The sequence below is a fragment of the Rana temporaria genome, chromosome 11, assembly GCF_905171775.1.
Source record: "Rana temporaria chromosome 11, aRanTem1.1, whole genome shotgun sequence".
NCBI lineage: Eukaryota > Metazoa > Chordata > Amphibia > Anura > Ranidae > Rana > Rana temporaria.
In genome coordinates, this window is record NC_053499.1 from 90,044,119 (window position 1) to 90,064,980 (window position 20,862).

Consider the following 20,862-nt stretch of genomic DNA (forward strand, 5'->3'; position numbering starts at 1 on the left):
TCTGAAACCAGATTGACAGGGCCGAAATCTGTCCTTTGATAGTGCTTACTGACAAGTTTTTGTCCACTCCCAATTGTAGAAAACGTGAAACTCTGTCAATGGTGTACTTGCGGGGGTGCCATTTCTGGGACTCATACCAGACTACATAGGCCCTCCAAACCCTGTAATAAATCACTCTGGAGACTTTCTAGCCTTAATCAGAGTAGAAATTACCTGGCTAGACAGGCCTCTACCCCTGAGAATCAGGGATTCAGCTGCCAGGCCGTCAAATTTAGATGCCGTAAGGCAGGGTGGAGGATCGGGCATTGTGAGGGTAGGTCTGAACAGAGCGGAAGCGTCCAAGGCTTCCCTACTGCCATTCTCACGATCAGTGAGTTCCATGACCTCGGGGGCCAAGCCGGGGCCACAAGAATGACTGGTCTGTGCACTACCCTGATTCTGCGCAGCAGGCGGGGCAGCAACTGTAACAGGGGAAAGGCATATAGTAGACCGAATTGATGCCAGGGGCAAACCAACGCATCGGTTCCACACGCCAACTGATCCCTTGTCCGGCTCATGAACCTTGTCCAGCTTCTTGTTGAACCTTGACGCCATGATGTCTACGTCCGGAAACCCCATCCTCTGGCAAATCCCCTGAAAGATCTGGGGATGGAGAGACCATTCCCCTTGGAATAATTGCTGGCGACTTAAGAAGTCTGCATGTAAGTTGTCCACTCCGGGGATAAATATTGTCGAGATGCAGGGGCTGAGCGATCTATGATTAAAAGGTTGTCTAAGTAAGCCAGGATCGTAACTCCTTGGGTCCTTAGATTGGCTAAGATGGGAGCCAAGACCTTCGTAAACACCCGGGGGGCTGTTGCTAGCCCGAACGGGAGAGCTACAAATTGGTAGTGGCGCTGTGCCACTGCGAAGCGTAGGAACCTTTGATGTGCCCGAAAAATCGGTACATGTAGGTATGCATCCTTTATGTCCATCGAGGCCAAAAAATTGTCCTGCTGTAAGGCAGCGGCCACTGACCGTATGGACTCCATGTGAAAGGAGCGAACCTTTAGGTAAGAATTTAAACCCTTTAGGTCCAGAATTGGTCTGACGTCACCGTTGGGCTTTGGTATGATGAAAAGATTGGAGTAAAACCTTGCCTGTATTCTTGGGCTGGTACCTCTATGATTACCCCTTGGCACATAAGGTGATCCAATGCTGTCAGAAGTGAAGCCTTTTTTAGCAGATCGCTTGGCACCCTTGACTCCTGAAAATGAGGAGGGGGGAATACCAAAAATTCCAGTTTGTAGCCTGCGGCCACCGAAGAAAGGACCCACTTGTCAGGGACTTCGGCTTCCCAAACTTCTGAAAAGAATCAAAGCCTTCCCCCCAATCGAGTGAGTGGGGGCGCCCCTTCATAAAGCTGATTTGGGGGCTGGTTTTGCTGGCTTGCGAGACCAAGGTCTCTTGCCACCTGAGGCCTGCCCCTGCGACTTATTACCAAAGTTTGATCGTGCAGGTGGCCGTCGATACTGCCTGGAGGCAGAGGGCCCTGGGACTGGAGACAAGTGACGCTTAAACGTGGGACCCCGCGATCTCTTTTTGACAGGCAAGAGAGTGCTCTTGCCACTAGATATAGTCTGTATGTACTTGTCTAGATCTTCTCCAAATAGTCTTCCTCCATGAAAGGGGAAGCCTGCTAAGAGCTTTTACACAGAGTTTCGGCCGACCAGTTCTTCAGGCACAAGAGCCTTCGCATATGCACTAAAAACAGTGACAAACGGGAAGCCTGTTGGATGGAATCTTTTATAGCATCCACTGCAAAACACAGGGCTCTGGGGAGGGCGGCCAGTTCTTGTGCCTGCTGAGCCGGAAGGTCTTTTAACATCTGCTTCGTCTGGTCCTTTAATGCCTGACAAATGCCAATCGCAGCCACTGCCAGCTGCACGACTGCTCCTGCCGTGGAAAAAGAAGCCTTTAATAGGGTCTCTAACCGCTTATCGATCGGATCTTCGAACATTTGTATGTTCTCTACCGGGCAAATTAAGGATTTATTTACGCAGGAGATAGCTGCGTCCACAGTCGGGAGCGTCCATTTCTTTGAAAACTTATCTTCCATAGGATAGAGGACCGAGAACCTTTTAGGAGGTATAAAAATTCTGTCAGGCCGTACCCAATCCTGCAATATCACATCCTCCAACAGAGGATGAACCGGGAAGACCGTGTTACTTAGTGGCGCTTTCAATGAGCCCAAAGAAGACACCGCGGGGACCTGAGGCCCTGGTAAAGGCAGTTTAAATGCCAATGTCAAGGACTGGATCCACAAACTCTCCGCCTGGGAGGCAGAGAACGGTTCCTCTATAGTAGATTCCTCAATGTCTGAACCCTCTAGGTTCTGCTCCATCTGATCCTCTTGAGATTCTAATTCCTCAGGGGAGAGAACCTCTGCGTCTGAGGACACAAATCTAGGCGATGGGGATCTAGTCCGCTTCCTGCCTGGAATAGAATTTGCAATCAAAGTTGTCAATCTTTGCTCTAGCCCACCCAGGGTGGCTGCTAGAATTTTTTCTGTAACAAACACAGGGTTGGGTTGATTAGGGCAAGCCACAGCACCTAACACCCCTAATGGCTCATCCAAGGCGACGCCCTCTGATTTTTCAGGTGAGGATAGAACTGGCATAGCCTGACTAAGATCCTCAGAGCCAGAGGGGGAACCCTTTTGTTTTTTAACATTATTTGCACCTTTAGTTGTTCCCGAGCCTTTGGGAGCCATGATACAATATTGAGGTACTCCGCTGACAACAACTAACTGTTGTAGCAAGAAGATAAACAATATGGCTAGGGTAAAAATAGGAAACCACCTAATGCCCCTAAGCCTGTGGGAAGGCAGAGTTTTAAACAGCACCCTCCCAAGGACTGTGTCAGCTGCCAGGCCGCTGCAAGAGACCCCTCGGCTTAACAAAACAAATCTGGTCAGTGTTGAGCAAGCTCCAGACCCACAGGTCTCTATACCGCCACCGGGTGCCGCAGCGTCCTCCTCGGCAGTCTCGACCGCCGCTCTGTGTCCCTCCAGCCGTCAGCCACAGCTTCAGGCTTCAAGTGAGCTCTCTGCGTGATATCAGTGAAGAGGGAACGCCCCCTCCCTCCGACGCTGCCTCGACGTCTCCGCCTCCTCTGCACACCGCCGCATATCCTCGCGCGCGCGTTCCTGATCTGAAGGAGGAACTGAAGTGCCGTGCTGCACCAGAGGAAGAACCACGCGAGACACACGGAACCACATGGGGCGTCCGGAATAGGTAAGACAAACATAGACCCAAAGGACCTTATTGTCTGTACTAGATGGGGTGGGCTGTCCTTGCTATTCGCCTAGAACCAGGAGTAAGCCCCTATCCCCCTTATGCTATGCGGAGCAGCAGCAACAAAAAAACGCCAACACAGCCAGGGAGACCCGAGATTGTGGGTAAAAGCTAACCATCCTGTCTTAAGCAGACATAGTGGAGACCAGTTGCCAATGCAGAGCATACCCAGGCTAACCCAACCAAGATCTCCCCCGGAGGGTCCTGCTGTCGAACCAAGTCCCGCAGGCCCCCCTCTTACCTGCTCCATGCCGCAGGGTATTGCATAGCAAGAGGCTCAATCTTCCCCCATCTCTGTGGGTTTTGTGCTAGACCTTCAGGGACCGGGGTCCTGGGAGGAACACCACTCCACTGGACCTATATAGCATCCTGGCAGCAGGTACTTTTGGACCTTGAAAGGCCCAAAGCTCTGGAACCAAGGATCCAGCCCTCCGAGGAGGGGCGTTATAGGCAAAACCCCATGACTTGGGGCCCGGGTACTGTCCACTTTAGGTCTGAGGCACTTTGGACAGATGCGGTTAGCCTGCCCTGGTCCCAAGGACGTAGAGGCATAGCTATTCCGTGACCAACACCTAAGACACTGGCGAAAAAACTGAGGTACTCCCTCTAGGGGAGGGGGTTATATAGGGAGGGGACTTCCTGTCTGAGAATGCCAGTGTCCATCACCTGAAGGTAGACTCTATAACCCATATAGTAATGGCTATGCTGCACTGTGTCCCGTGATGTACGATAAAGAAATATTAAATTTATGTTTACATGTGCACCAAAGAAAACTAAACATTTGCAGGTATACATTGACACCCACAAATTTGTACGGACTTAAAAAAAAAAATACTTTTTCATATTTAAAGTCATCCTGTTAACCCTACAAATCGAATAGTTGTTACTTCAAATAGAATAGATAGTGGCCTTAAAAATAAATCAATATTCAACCCCCGAAATTCAAATAACCACTTTATTGAAGTTTTTAAAAACACTGTGTTGAAAAACATTGAGGAACTGGCCCCGAAAAAGAGGATACATCCAGATTACAAGAAGGAGGGCATTAAATCCCTAGAGGATAAGAAAAATATTATTGTTCGACCCGCAGATAAAGGGGGAGGAGTGGTGGTAATGAATACATCTTTTTACCACAAACGATGATTTATTGGAAGATCAGTCCACTTATAGAAGATTGGAATCTGATCCAACAGAACCCTATAAAACTCAATTAAGTTCTTTGATAGAATGGGGATATAGCATCAATGCTTTGAATGTAAAAAAAAAAAAAAAAATATCTAGTCCCAAGAGCATGCATAATTCCGGGAATTTATACATTACCAAAAATCCACAAGGATACCCAAAAACCTCCAGCTTGACCAATCGTTCAGGGGATTGGGTTGATAACAGCAAGATTGGGAGAATACTTAGATAGATTCCTCCAACCTAGTGTTAAGATCACTAAAGCATATCTGAAGGACACATCAAATTTGCTGCAGCTGCTGGATGACGTTAAATTGGACCCTAAATTGACGGCTTATTTGGTGACAGCTGATGAATGCTCGCTGTACACTATTATACAGCATGAGGATGCATCACTGGCACTCAATTGGGCTTAAAGTAGAAGGGATGACATTCCCCATATGCAAAAATGTTTTCTTGGACAAGCATTAGATTATTGTATGTCGCATAACTGTTTGGTACAGTGGGCAGTTTTTCTCACAGCAGGTTGGCGTGGCTATGGGAGCAAAATTTGCTCCCAGCCTCGCCAACCTGTTAATGGCCGAATGGGAAGATTGGCATGTTTATTGTAAACAAAGACCCCAATTAAAATTCTACAGGAGATTCATAGATGACCTCATATTTGGGAGAGGTCGGAGGAATCTGTGATTGAATTTTTGGGATGCTTGAACAGCAATTCAAACAACATTGTTGTGGATTATCAAATAAGCGATAAAACTGTCAATTTTCTGGATGTGACTACTGATAAGAATTTTAATGTATTGAGTACTAGGATATACTTCAAGCCGACGGATCAAAAAAGCTATTTATCCATCAGAAGTGGACATCACTCTGCTTGGATAAAGAACATTCCTAAAGGGAAAATGCTCAGAGTATGGCGAAATTGCAATGAACAACAGGATTATCTCACACAAGCCAAAATTCTTCAAGAAAAGTTTATTCAGAGGGGGTATGGAAAAATAGTATTTTATGCTCACCGTAAAATCTCTTTCTCTGAGATCATGGATGGACACAGCCTTAATCTTGTGTAAACATTGGGGGTTTAGCTTAAGTGGTAAATGCGATTGTTAGCGAGTCCACAGCAGCCAGTTGTAAGATTTAAGGGCATGGCAGCCCATTTTTATTAAAGGGAAACAAAATAAAAAGTCCATTCATAGGATTCCCACGCAGGGGTTCTTCTCCAATACAGTTCACAAACACAAAATGCCAAGCTTGCTGGCTCCTAGGCTTACTTCAGCCTGGCTGTACCTGTTAAACCTTGGCCCACTCCTGGCCTCAACAGGATTCTCCAGTCTATTGTCTCCCCGACTTCAGGACTTCCTTCAGCCCCTCTTGGACTCACTAGCCACCCCAGGTCTACTAGCCTCTCAGTCCATCGGCACGAAGTCCCCCCCACACAAGGGATGTAGTCTTGCAGGGTAGACAGACAGCTCCCCCACACACAGGTCTGCCTTGCAGCAACAGCCAGCTGCACACACTCCACCTTCCTCTCCACTCTGTTCTCACCAGTACCTGATTATATTGGCTGTTTTCACCTGAGCACCCAACCTGCTGGCTATTCCCAAGACCTGGACACAGGGCTGGAGATCCCATCCCGCCCAAGTCTCTGCAGGATCTCCAAACCACACAGCCCCATTCAAACTTAGCAAAACCTGGAGAAAGCTGCCAAAACAGTTTTCTCCGTTTTAAAGTTATGCCATGAAGTTCTGCTGTCCACTGACATGCAGACTCTGTGTCCGTTTTTCCTGCGTTTTTATGGTGACCGGGACCCTGACTATTACACTTGACATAGTGGGATTAACCTATCTATCTTTAGGAGTGACTAGGCAGAAGTGTTAACTTCAAAGCAGAACCGCCCGGCCCAGGGTGCGGTCCCACTGACTATATCCCCTCAGCCTGCACCAAGCAATTCAGTTCGTAGCAAGCAGTACAGACAAAGAGGGTGGGTGCTGTGTCCATCCATGAACATGGATGGACATAGTGGGACGTCCCAAAGCAGTGTCAAAATGAGGGGTGGGAAGCATAAAATAAATAAACTTCACCCCAAAACAGAGCTCCTCAACTGAGGAGTTGCAACAGTCTAAACAGTCGCCTGCAAAACTTTGCGGCCGAAGAAGCATCCGGAGATGTACTCGCATCAACTTGTAAAGTTTCGTGAAAGTGTGACCGGGCGACCATATCGCCGCCTTACACACCTAGGAAACAGACACTTGATGTCAGAAACCCCAAGGGGCACCATTGCCCTGGTCGAATGCATAGTGATAGGGAGGCGCCCGACCCTTTATGGCGTAAGCCTGATCAGGATCCGTCGAGTCCACCTTGAAATGGTGGCCGACGAGACCGCTGGGCCCTTCTTAGGACCAGCCACCGAAACAAACAGTAAGTCTGAACTCCGGAACGAAGCAGTAACAGATAAATATCTTCTCGGAGCTCGGAATGCCACGTCGTCTCCTTAGGATTCGACGGATGAGGACACAAGTATGGCAGTACAATGTCTTCCTTGAGATGGAAGGTCGAAATGACGATAGTAAAAAAAAAAGGCTGTGGATGCAGCACCACCTTATCCTTGTGGAAGATCAATAGGGAGCCTTTCATGACAAGGCTGCCAGCTCAGAACCCGTCTTAACTGACATAACAGCCACCAAAGGGACCACTTTCTGAGAAAGTGTCAACAAGGGAACTTCCCTAATGTTCTCAAACAGTGGTTCTGAGGCACCTAGGAGGTCATGGCGTTAAAGCCAGTGACTGTAAAGCAGGATGACCTATAGGACCTTGCAACAGCAGGTCCTCTCGTAGTGGTAGACGCCAAGGTGTGTCTGCTATTCAAATCCCCACAGAGGTAGTGGAGGACAGACCGGAGGGGCCACATGCCGAACCCCCTGTACAAATGTTCTCACTAGAGAGTGAGTCGCCAGGGGTCGCTGAAAGAAAAAAAAAAAAAAACAGTCAGGGCAGATATCTGCCCCTTAAATCGTGCTTAAGCAAGCTATTTGGTCCACTCAAGTGCGATAATAAATCCTCCTAAGGATAACTTCCTAGCCTTCCTCAAGGTAGGAATCACAGAATCCGACAGGCCCCGGTCTCTTAGTACCTGGCTTTCAATAGCCATGCCATTAAGCCAGCGACTGTAAAGCAGGATGCAGTATGGGACCATGTGACAGCAGGTCCTCTCTCAGCGGTAGACGCCAAGGGACGCCGAGGCCAATCCGGAGCAATTAGGATCATAGGAATCCCCTCTGCCTCCACTCTGCAAAGCAGAAGAGACAGGAGCTTTAGAGGAGGGAAGGCATAGATTAGCCGGTACTGACTCCATGCGCCACTAACGCATCTGCCGCGTCCGCCCATGGGTCTCTTGACCTAGCCACAAAGCTCAATACCTTCCGATTGAGTCGATACGCCAGGAGATCTACATCTGGCGTGCCCCATCTTGGAAGCTGAAATGCCTCCGGGTGCAGAGACCATTCTCCTTGGTCCAGCATCTGGCGACACACGCAGTCCGCCTACCAGTTTTCCACACCCGGAATGTATATGGCCAACAGTGCCAGTATGCTCCTTTCTGCCCACCTTAGGATGTAAGCGACTTCTGACGCTGCAGCCGAGCTACTTGTTCCTCCTTGATGGTTGACATATGCCACCGCTGTGGCGTTGTCCGACTGGATCCTGATTGGACGCCCTCGTAGCCTCTGAGACCATGTGGAGAGGCACAGCCTGATCGACCGAAGTTCCAGAACCTTGATCGGCAAATGGGAATCCTCTGGAGACCAGCGACCCTGGGTCGACTGAGTCCCCCAGACTCCCCCACCGGTAAGGCTGGCGTCCGTCGTGATGACTATCCAGTGAAAGGAAGGAACGACTTCCCAGACAAAAGTGCCAGTGAGGTCAGCCACCAACACGGGAGGCCCTGACCAAGTGGCTCACCCTGATTAGATAATCCAGGGATGATGTGCGGTTGTCCCATCTGGACAGAATTTCCTTCTGTAGCACTCGCGTGTGAGATTGCGCCTTGAAGGAGTCCACCATGAGGCCCAGGACTCCCATGCAAAGTGGAGTGACAACCCTTCTGGGATGTCAACTACCTACCACAGCCTGAAGGGTCTGCAACTCTTCCACAGGGAAGCAAACCTTTGCCTCTGAGGAGTCCAGAATCAATCCCAGATATACTAGGCATTGAGTCGTTACCATTACTGACTTCTGAATGTTCAGTAGCCACCCAAGTGTCTGAGGGTCTGATGTTATAGACACGCTCACCTCCAATTCTGAGGCTGAAGCGGCCCTCAGAAGCAGGTCCTCCAAGTAGCCCACGACAGCAATGCCACGTTGTCTTAGTAGGGCGAGAATTGGGGCAATCACCTTGGTGAACACCCTTGGTGCCGATGCCAGGCCAAAGGGGAGAGCCACAACTTGATAGTGATCTTCCCCAACAGCAAAGCGTCGGGGAAGTCTCTGATGCTTTGTGCATATGGAGACATGTAAATAGGCATCCCTGATGTCCAAGGATGCCAGAAAGTCCCCTGGCTGGAGGGCAGTGACGACAGAACGAACCAATTCCATCCAGAATCTTGTACCTAAATGAAGCAATTGAGGGCCCTGAGGTCCAGAATTGGGCGAACGCTCTCCTTTGGTACTATGCACAGATTGGAGTAAAACCCCTGAAACCGATCCTGTACTGGGACAGGAATAACCACCCCGCGTTTCAGCAGGTCTTGAACTGCCCCAAATAGGGCTTCCTGACAAGTCGGTTGTAGCTGGCGGTTGGAGGGAAAAAAACAATCTGTTTGGTGAGCAGGATAGAAGCTCCATCTTGTACCCTGAAGACACTACTTTGCAAACCCACCAGTCAGGGACCTGAGATGTCCCCCGGGTCGCGATTTCGTGAAGACGTCCCCCCACCTGAGAGATGGGTGGGGGCAAACCTTCATGCGGACGTAGCTTTGTCTGCAGGTTTGAGTTTGCAAAACCAGGGACGTCTCTGTCCCTGAGCAGGTGCTTTATCGGCCTGTTGTCTTCTACCCGCCGTAGTGGGCAGACGAAAAAAACGACTGTGCGGTAAAGAAGGGCCCTTGCCTACGGCGTGGCTCCTTCCCCTTTTTGGACTGTGGGAGCAGTGTGCTCTACCTCCTGTAGCATCTTTAATTATGTCATCCAGGGGAGTTCCAAAAAGTATGTCGCCCTTAAAGGGCAAGTCCATCAGGGCTTTCTTGGAAGATTGGTTGGCGGACCAAATCTTAACCAAAGTAGACAGCGTAACGCCACCGCCTGACCTGAGCTCTGGCCAGCAGAGGAATAGTGACCAAGGCTGATTCAGAAATGAATTTTTGGCCTTGTACTAGTAGGTCAGCTAGGGCTATCTCGTTCAAGGAAGCCTGATGCTTGTAACCCATTGAGCAGCATCTTTGCCCCTTACGTGCGTGTCTGAGACACCAGGGCCCCAACTATGGTTGGACATACCGTCAACACACTACTGTGTATAGGTTGCGGGTGATCGCCTCAGCCTTCTCGTCCGCAGGGTCTTTGAAGGCGGGAGCCCCCTCCACTGGTATGGTGGAGCTTGTTTAATCTGGACACAGGAGGGTCCACTATCTGGGGCGAGGTCCATCTTTTCAAGAAACTCTCGAGAGTTCTTGATCTGCATCTTCAGATACCTCAGGGCCAGGGTCATGAGTGCTAGCTGGACCTGGCAACACATCTGAGCTGACCCCAGCAGATGGTGGAGGGAGGGGGCGCTTTCTAGCCCCTATTCTCCCACGCGCTGCTTCCACCTTGGCTACGAAGGCATCTAGGATTGCTGCCTAGCATCCACCGATAAATCGGGTGCAGGGGCATCAATTGCCAGCTCAGGTGTCTCAGGGGAAAAAGCATCTGCTTCTGACGTTGTGCTGTCCACACACCTGACACAGGGACCCCCAAACAAGTAACCCACCAGTCCTGGCTGCAGCAGAGACGAGGGGTTCCCCCCCAGAGGACTCACCACCCAGGAACCGTAATAGATGGTTTAGCTAGCAGAGCTGCTGCCTGCAGAGTGTGTCTGTCGATCTGTGCTCTCCTAAGCTGGGATCGAAGGCTGTTTGTGGGGCTGCGATTTTTGTCAGTCTTTCAGACTGCTCAGTCGCAGAGTATATCTGTTCATCTGCCGTTTTTTTTTTTTTTTTAATGGTCTGATCCATGGTACACTAGAGGCCAACAGGGCAGAAAACCACAGTGCAGCAGAGTAATGCAGCAGTCAGTACATCTCAGCAGTAATCGCCAGAAAAATGCGGCTTACAGAAGATGGCCGCCAGTGAGAAAAGAAATACAGCATGGACACCAACCTGGGCGTCGACAGCATGGAGCAAGACACACAGGAAAGCAGAATCTCTTATGCGGCTTTATACATTGTGCAAGTAAAGAAATACAGCATGGACACGCCAAACATGGCCACCGACAGCATGGAGCAAGACACACAGAAAAACAGAATCTCTTATGCGGCTTTATACATTGTGCAAGTAAAGAAATACTGTAAACATCTTGTGGCCGCAGCGGGAAGTATACCCCAGTTGAATGGGGTTGCACTGCAACCACCCCACTTTGCACATGGTTGCGGTATGGTAATTTACGGGGTTAAAACAGGTGGTGAGCAGGCAAAATATTGCCTCTTCACCACCTATCAAATTTCTCTGAAAAGTGATCCAAGCATGGATTGCTTTTAAAGAGGAGCGACAGTCCTTTCTTTTATTACGAACAAGACCTAAAAAAGCTGTTCTGATAGCACAGAATTAGGGGGTCAGAATTAAAAGTCACACACACAAATTAAAACACACATACAAAACACATGTACACAGCTCTTTAAAAAGTTGTCGTACAGTGTCTTCCCCCACACAGCCGGGTACTTCAATGTAGGGGGAAGAAGAGAGCACAGCATACACTCCCCGTTTGCTTTCACTTTGTTGAGTATTTTCAACACTCTGACTGGGCTCCTAGTGCCAATGTACAGGTCAGCTGGGGATTGGGAGTTCGGTCTCATCTGACAGTTCTTCTATACCAGGATGCTGCGACACCACCGAGGACCTTTGGTGCCCCCCCCCCCCCCCGGTTGAGAAAGGTTGTGTTAAACAAATTGTTCTATACAAGTTGTACCTGCTTATCTGCATCTCTCCATCTTCTACAGCTGCCTATAGATCAAATTTTACACAACATTTCTGAGCTACAGAGGACAGGGAAGTTGTGGGGATCGGACGTCACACACTGCACGTTAGGCTTAAGTTCACCTGCTGGTGGCACTATCCTGTTCTGGCCTGTTTGCTGAAGCTCCAGTGTCCACCAGCAGGTGTCTCCCAGGAGCCAGCAGGTTGGGGTAATCATGCAAATTAGTGTTCAGCTGCCGGGGGGCTACTTGAGGCTTTTCCCTTCTCCCGGCACGTCGTGATTCTGGTCCCTTCCTTGCTGCCTGTTGTTCCTGCTTAGCCTGATCCAGTCTGTACCCCTCTGCCTTGTTCCTGGCTCCCCCTCCTTAGTACCCAATCATGATTCCCCCTACCCCTATATGTACCTTGTATATAGTTGTACTTAGTCTTTAGTTGTGTTGGTCAGCGATTTTTGTCAGTGGTGTTGTTGTGGTTTGTTTTTGCTGTGTTCACTGTTTGCTGTGTTCACTGGTTGCTGTGTATGTTTATTGGTGTGTGTTTCGCTGTAAATAAATATCACTTTAATGATATATACTTTGTTTGGTCTCAGTTCCCTTGTGTAGTTATGTGTCTGGTCTCCTTAGCCGTTGATTCCTGACATAATTGTGACACCCACCAGCAAGCAGATCGACTACACTTGAGAACTGGGAGCTAGTTGCTTTGGATTGTTGCTTTTCCTTTCTCAGAATGGTTATTTGCTGTGTGAAACTTGCAGTAGAGGATAAGGATTTGTGTCATTCACTTTGGCAGGATCTCACCGAGGAGGAGCTGCTTGGAAGCATTCTGACAGCACATGCTTTAGCTGTTGAGGGTAGATTTTAACTTAGTGAAGTACAACCTTGGATTCAGTTCTGTTCTGAGCTACTATTTCAGTTTACCTCTCAGGGCCATGATGTTTACACTCCTCCATTTACTATGTACCAGGCTGAAATTTTGGGATGGTTGCTGAAACATTGTGGAAGTTCTTTTTTTTTCCCAGCAGTATTTAGCCTATTCACAACAGGTGATGTTGGATTGTATTGCTTCTATGCACTGTTTAATTGAGCAATGTGAGCAAGGAAAAGACAAACCCACTTTCATTCAACCTCTACTACAAGCTTGGTCAGAGATCATGTCCCCAGTGCTAGATGAGTCACAAAGTCAGAGCAGTACAGCACCCTGCAGGAATGCCTTAGCTCTGCTGTGTCCAGGATTCCACTCCGCAGGGTTCAGCACCCGGAGCAGGGCTGTGGAGTCGGTAGATAAATGTTCCGACTCCTCAGTTTTATGTACTTCCGACTCTGACTCCGACTCCTCTGTATTAATATGCAAATGTATTTTATACATTCTTCGAGGGAAAGAAATGCAACCTACCACAGGACTACTGGCTGGGAAGCCAACAGTCTACTGTATTGCACAGTTTAAGCAAAAGACAAACACAATGAAAACAAAGTTTTTTTATTCTAAAACATGATTTTCCTAGGAGAATCCCATAGTCATGTTTAAAGTTTAAGCTAACAATCGGAGTTTACAAGTTTTTATAGCCTTAGCTAAATGACATCAGTTTTTCCAATGGTTTACAGCTTCAGTCTTGAACTAGTGGCCCTCCATTCCCTTCACTTATACAAGTGTCTCACTCTCTAGTCCTGCAAAAAACATATTTATTTAATCCCTTATCAGTGAGAGGCTAGGTTACACATGGACGCTGCGTTCCCTGTAAAAGCAGAACACAACACTATGGAAAGTATAAGTATTGCAGCTCCTAATTGTGCGTTGCGTGCCATATAGTGAAGCAAATGAAAAGCATGCTTCTTCACGTTCACTTAACGTGTTCGTTTTGCGGTTACGTGAGGCACTGCATGCATTGGTCTTTATTCTTACAGTAGAGAAGTCATTAATTATAACTTTTTGTGAATTGGGACATTTAAACTTGCTTTTTTTTTTTTTATTCCAATCTAAATTTAGTAGGAGTCGGAGTATTGTTTTCCGACTCCGACTCCAGGTACCCAAAATTTCCCCCGACTCCTCGACTCCAACTCCACAGCCCTGACCCGGAGGCCACATTACAGGCAAAACCTTGCAGGATCTTGAGTCTTATTTGCGAGGCTCGGGTACCATTTATCTAAGCATATAAAGCCTGTGTCAAATGGATCCGATCGGTCAATCCCTCGATTATTATTTTGGAACCGTTTGTGGGACTAGAGACCTGGAGTTCAGAGAGCTCAAACAAACCTTGCAGACACTTGTAAAAAAACTAAAGTACTTCCTGCATGGGAGGGGTTATATAGGGGATCACTTCCTGTCGAGACCTTTGGTTTACCAGTGTCCATTCACCCGGAGATGGAGTATAACCCATCAGATAATGAATATTAGCTTGACTCTGTGTCACATGATGTATGAAAAATAAATGATTTATACGTGTAGGAGAGAAGTGTCAGAATTGGCCTGGATGGCAAGGGGTTAATTACCATAAGTAATATACAAATAATTATTATATATTGTTTTTAAGGTAATTTACAATATTTTCAAAATCTGTACTGAAGCAGGTGGCTTAATGGACAAATTACTGAAGTTATAACTCCCAATCAGTAATTTCACAGTAAATGGATAAATAATATTTTATAACATATACATATATGATTTAGCTTGAATATAACAGTACCTTTTCAGCAGAATCAACTTCTACTTCTTAACTGTGTGAGAAAAACATGGGTATTGTGGGTAAATGATACCCATAAACACATGTTTTTTTTCCTAGTAGTTAAGGATGGCTGGAAGCTAGCATTTGTCTTTTAAACACATTCCCCCTTCTATGACACTGCAGTGATAGGCGTGCCTTGACTGCAGCATTTTTATTAGACAGCTGGGACCAATGGCATGTTCTCATTGGTCCAAGACTCCAAACTTTACATTGAGCTCAGTGCTTCTGACAAGAAGTGAGAGGCACTGTGAGCTCATCCTCTCAGTCTGCTGCAAACAGAGTGTCAGCTTGTATTTAAAGTGGCCGCTCTGTATTTTAGCTTCTGACAGGACGGTCCAGTGGTGGAGTAGGAATAGGCTACATACCCCCCAAATTTGGACTGCACAAATATGCAATATATCCCATTGTTTTTAGTGCAAATTATCACAGGGCACTGGTTGGTAATGAAAGTATAGAAAAAGCAAATTGCCATCTTTTTGAGTTGGGCAACGCAGCCCAACACTGCCAATGTGAGGCCCTAAAGAGATAGAATAACATTTTTTTGTATGCTTTATATGCACGTACTGCTAGAATTTCAATTATACACTGAAAAACAAGGGCAAATGGCAAGTTTTTTGTTTGTTTTAACAATGTATATGCTCACATTTTTGTTTTAAACAATATTAATTTACCTGCTGTAGCTGCAGTAATTCCAGACTGTCCGTGTGAGCATCGATTGAAGGGTTAATGGCACAGACCATGAAAGCCACTTCCATGTGACGGTCACAACGTAGAAATTTCCCATTTAAATACAGCCAGCTCTACAAGAGAAATTGCCAAAAATGTGAGATTATCTTCCCTGTAAAAATGCAACAAAAACATCTAAATAAATTAAAAGTGGTTGTAAACCTATGGCATGAAATATGAACAAAGCACGTCCTTCTATAGTGTTCACTTGTCTCAATCCAAAGCACTGAGTGTCATTTCTCTCTGCTGTCTATTTCTGTTGCTATCTGAATGAGTAATTTCTAACAGGTTTTCCAGACTTTAAAAGATAAAAAGGTGATGGGTGAGGGAGTTCCAGCACACAGCCTGTGATTGAGATCCTCAACTTTGCATTGTTCCTGTGTGCTGTGTAGAGAGTGTGTGTGTGTGTGTGTGTGTGTGTGTCCCAGTCAGAGGCCATTACGGCACGCCTCACTAAGCTGTGCAGTGTGTGCCTTCAGATTCCTTTCCCCCATGGTTTGTGCTTCTGTGAAAAATGCTTTTTACAAGGCTGTACAGGATGTGCTGCTGATAAACAGGTACAACTTATGTAGGAGGATTTGTTTCATCTCTGTGTATTATCTGAGGCTAGTCACTTCACTGGGTATATGCAAGGTTTTACAATCACTTTTACAGTTTTTTTTTTTTAACTTAGTTCCCCCGATTTCTTGATTTCTTCTACCAAAATTATGTAGACATTTTTGGAGCACAATTCTTCTGGCATACAATTGTTATGTGCTGTTTCAGAAATTGTGATGACAAGCTTTTGTAGATTTTGATTCATCGACATTGGTTTAGTTTCAATATCATATCACCCATCCGATTCCTCCCCCCACTCCGGTGTCACATTTGGCACCTTTCTTGGGGAAGGGGGGAGCAGATACCTGTCTAATCCAAGTATTTGCTTCCACTTCCAGCGAAAGAGTGCTGCAGAATCCGTGGCGAACTATGCCATGTCTGGCTCCTTCTCCGTCCACCCTTCGCTATCTACTAGGAGACACACGGGTCCCAGAAGACACCAGGGACCCACCATTCAGAACGTGTGTCACGCATGCACAGTAGGGAACCAGACTGAAGCCACAAGGCTTCACTTCCCGATTCCCTTACTGAAGATACAGGCAACTCCACCCAGAGCCGAGGGACGGGTCGGCTTTGGGTGAGGACATCGTGGGTACCCTGGACAGGCAGGTGTCCCTTTTTTTAAAAGTCAGCAGCTGCAGTATTTGTAGCTGCTGGCTTATTTTAGTTTATTTTTTTCAGTGGAACTCCGTTTAAATGTATACAGATTGGGAAAGAAAAAGCATGCAGACATTCCATCTGCAAAATGTCATGTTTACCTCTAACGCAGGTGGTCAGACACCAACTAGCTTCTGTGCTCTTCAGCTACAGCAGCCTCCTCTTCAGCTACAGCAGCTAAAGCAGGTCTACTGGAACTCAGTTGCCCCAAGGACTTATACACAATCCTATAGTGCCTGGCTATCACGCCAGGGCAGACACAAACTGAGCAAATATATAAAAGAAAATGTATGTGTCCTGCGCTTAAGATGTTTGTATGAAAAAGGCTGCTGCCCCCCCCCCCCCTATTAGATTCCCCAAAGGGGAACCTGTGATAGAAGGAAAAATAGGATTGTTGTACTCACCGTAAAATCCATTTCTCTGAGTTCATGGACGGACACAGCAGCAATTGACCTTAGGGTTTATCATACTTCCTTTCGGGAGAGACTAGGCAGAAAAAACAGCACTTCAAGTGTTAAAACACTTCTCAGTATAGCTCCTCCCAGGGGGCGGGTGCCCCCGGGTATATCCCTCACTCTGCCTCAGCAGCCCCAGTTCATAACAAGCAGTACAAAGGAGGGGAGGGTGCTGTGTCCGTCCATGAACTCAGAGAAATGGATTTTACGGTGAGTACAAAAATCCTATTTTCTCTTCCGTTCATGGACACACAGCAGCAATTAACCTTAGGGACGTCCCCAAACAGTGTCAAAAAAAGTTGGGTGGGAAAAAAACACAGCAAATTAAGCTTCACCCCAAACAAACCAGAGTGCCTCAATGGAGGAACTTCAACCTTAAACAGCCGCCTGCAAAAACTTGCGGCCAAAAGAGGCATCCGAAGATGCACTCACATCCACCTTGCAAAACTTGAAAAGGTGTGGGTTGACGACCAGGTCGCTGTCTAACACACCTGTAAAACAGACGCTTGATGGCGGAAAGTCCAAGAGGGATCAATTGCCCTGGTCGAATGCGCCGCAACCAGAAAGGGAGGCGCCCGCCCCCTTTAGGGCATAGGCCTGGAGCACGACCGGTCTGCTCCACCTGAAAAATGGAGGCCGACGACCGCCAGACCTTTTTTTAGGACCAGTGACTGACACGCGAGTCCGATCTCGGGAACAGAGCCGTAGCAGACAAGTACGCCCGTAGGGCTCGCACCACGTCCAAGGAAAGTAACGTGGCCTCCTTCGAGTTCTCCAGCTAAGGACATAAGGATAGTAAAACCAATGTCCTCATTAATGTGAAAAAGCAGATAAAAACTTTGAAAGGAACGATGGCTGCGGCCGCAGCACCACCTTATCCTTGTGGATGACCAAGTAAAAGAGCCTTGCAAGACAAAGCCGCCAGATCCCAAACTCGTCTGACCGAAGCAATGGCTACGAGGAAGACCACCTTCTGGGAAAGAGTCAACAGAGGAATCTCCCGAATGTCCTCAATCGGAGCCCTTTTGAAGCACCGAGAGGGCCGAATTCAAGTCCCACGGAGGCAGTGGAGGACGCACAGGAGGGGCCACATGCCTGACCCCCTGTACAAACGTACGCACCAGGGAGTGCGTCGCCAACGCCTGCTGAAAATAAACAGCCAAGGCCGAAATCTGACCCATAACCGTACTTTAGGCGAGAGCCTGATCCACTCCCCGCTGTAGGAACAGCAGAATCTGGGACAGCACGTATATGCAGGGGTGCCATTTCATCTCTGCACACGTAGAGATGTAGGCCTTCCACGTACGATGGCAAACCCTACGTGAAGTAGACTTCCGTGCAAGTAGCATGGTAGAGATCTCCGAGTCCGACGGACCTTGGTCCTTCAGCACCTGGCTCCCAACAGCCATGCCGTTAAAGCCAGCGACTGTTAAGTAGGGTGAGAAAAATCGGACCCTGCGACAGAAGATCTACTCTCAGGGGTGGAAGCCAAGGGACGGGGAAGGCGTAGACTAGGCGATAGTGACCCCACGGTGCCACCAACGCGGCTGACAGGTCCGCCGAAGGGTCTCTTGACCTGGCCACAAAACGTGACATCTTCCGATTGAGACGGGACGCCAGTAGGTCCACGCCTGGAGTGCCCCATTTTTGCCACAACTCTGAAACACTTCCGGGTGCAACCCCCATTCTCGCTGGTCCAGTGTTTGGCGACTTAGGTAGTCGGCTTGTCAACTCTGCCCCCTCATGTGTGCAACCTTCGCCGCTGCGGCCGAGCTCCGCGTGCCCCCTTGATGGCAGACATACGCCACAGCCGAGGCGTTGTCGGACTGGATCCTGACCGAACGGTCCTGCAGACCCAGAGACCACTTGGAGAGCTGCAGCCTGATAGCCTGGAGCTCCAGGACATTGATTGGCAGACGGGACTCCACCTGAGTCCAGCGCCCCTGGGCTGACTGGACACTCCAGAACGCCCCCAGCCGGAGAGGCTGGCATCCTTCGTGACCACTGTCCGATAGCACGGCAGGAATAATTTCCTGGTCCGAAGTACTGGAGATGTCAATTTATCTTACTGTGCTAATGTTATACAGGAGAATTGCTGCTTCCAACAAAAATTTGGGAATATTTTTGTATGTTTTGTTTAAGTTTCATAGCACAGTTTCTTTCCCTTTTTCCATAACAAGTTACAGACCTTCTTTAGAGAGGTTCTCTTCCAGATGTTTAGAATACAGTAAAACCTTGGATAGCGAGAATTTTTTTTTTCCCGGAAGCATGCTTGTAATCCAAAGCACTTGTACAACGCAAATTTTCCCATAAGAAATAATGGAAACTTAAATGATTCGTTCCACAACCATTTATTCATAAGTCCTTCCATTTATCGTCCATATAAAAAGATTATAGCAATAATGTTCTTCCACAAATGGAAGACTCCACAAGGGGATTAGAAGCAAAATCCAGCAGGAGCTAGAAAGTATAAAAGAAGAGAGGCACCTCTAAGTGTAGCAATATGGTTACATTTAATGTTGGTACAACATTTAGCAACTCCCATGGTTGATGATTAAAAGGAGGCACATCCAAGTATGCAGGCATCCGGGGGAAAGGCGGTCTACACAGACCATTCTCCACACCGCCAGCTCTCACCGCTGTCAGTCTACAATGGTGATCGGGAAGACTACCCTGCAGTAGAGCGATCTGAAAGTGAGGCTTGAACCGATCGTGGAACGCAGCGTGTAAGGGATGACATCAATGGCGGTGAGGAGGATGGTCTAAGTTGACAGCTTTACCCCAGATGCCTGCATACTTGGATGTGCCTGTTTTAACCATCAACCATGTACGTTTCTAAATGTTGTACCTTCATAAAATGTAACTGACGGATCTCAAAAACCCCGGCTGGGCACCTCCGCCAGACCTGTGTCTCCTGTCCTCAAAAACGCACCCGCAGTCAGTGGACTCAACATAACCATCCCTTAACCCCCAATCACAAGACAACACACACAGGTGTTGAGGGTTAAACATGCAGAGCAACAACTCTTTATTAAAGGGGTTGTAAAGGTACATGTTTTTTTTCCTAAATAGCTTCCTTTACCTTAGTGCAGTCCTCCTTCACTAACCTCATCCTTCGATTTTAATTTTAAATGTCCTTATTTCTTCTGAGAAATCCCCACTTCCTGTTCTACTGTCTGTAACTCCACACAGTAATGCAAGGCTTTCTCCCTGGTGTGGAGTGTCGTGCCTGCCCCCTCCCTTGGACTACATGAGAGTCAGGTGGAACCAAGAAAATAAACACCCAAAGTGGATGAGTGAAATGGCTCCTTACCAGATAAATGTGCCCCTTAATTTGATATAAAAAAAGGGGACATTTATAGCTTTTGACAGGATCACCTGTGGAGTCTGCTGCGTCCTAGCAGTATTGCTTGTGACAGTCATGGATAGCCCGATGGTTACATGAAAAAATAGAACGGTGCCAAAATAGTGCAATACGTTTTATTGCGATTAAAAAACTTAAGCTGAGGGAGCCAAGTGGCCGCCTACCGTAAAATGTGCCTTGGACCCGGCACTGAGGCTGTGTCGCGTAGGATTGAGTATCGAATACTGTCCGCTGTGTTCCGCTCTCATCTGTGGAGCGTGCGTTCCACCTCAACGGTATCCAGAGCCAGCGTTACAGGAAGTGACGTAGTTGTGCGTGGTTGGGTGCCGCCCTGACGTACATTTCGTAATGAACGCCTCCTGAGGAAGTTCATTACGAAACGTACATCGGGGCGGCACCCAACCACGCACAACTACATCACTTCCAAGATGGAAACCGACAGGAAGAAATTTTATAAATCGTTCTTTATCGCGGAAAACAAAGCAATTCGAGGATGCGGCTAGCCAGTGAGTGTTACTTTTACATGTATGTTACTATGCATTGCACCTGAAACAAAAAAAAATGTGAATCCGCGGAACCTCCGCTTTAAGTAGCGTCAAGTCACAACTAACACTACTATAATCAAGACATCGCTTGTTATCAAGTCAAAATTGATTTTAAAAATGTT

General features: G+C 47.6%; 1 protein-coding gene across 2 annotated transcripts in view; it reads right to left on the reverse strand.

The window, feature by feature from the left end:
- Positions 1 to 20,862, reverse strand: part of MEN1 (menin 1) — a 714,178-nt gene that overhangs the window by 550,973 nt on the left and 142,343 nt on the right. For both annotated transcript variants that reach the window (XM_040328762.1, XM_040328763.1), the window contains exon 4: positions 15,068 to 15,196. In XM_040328762.1, the coding sequence (XP_040184696.1) occupies positions 15,068 to 15,196 (129 nt within the window). The remainder of the gene's footprint in view (positions 1 to 15,067; positions 15,197 to 20,862) is intronic.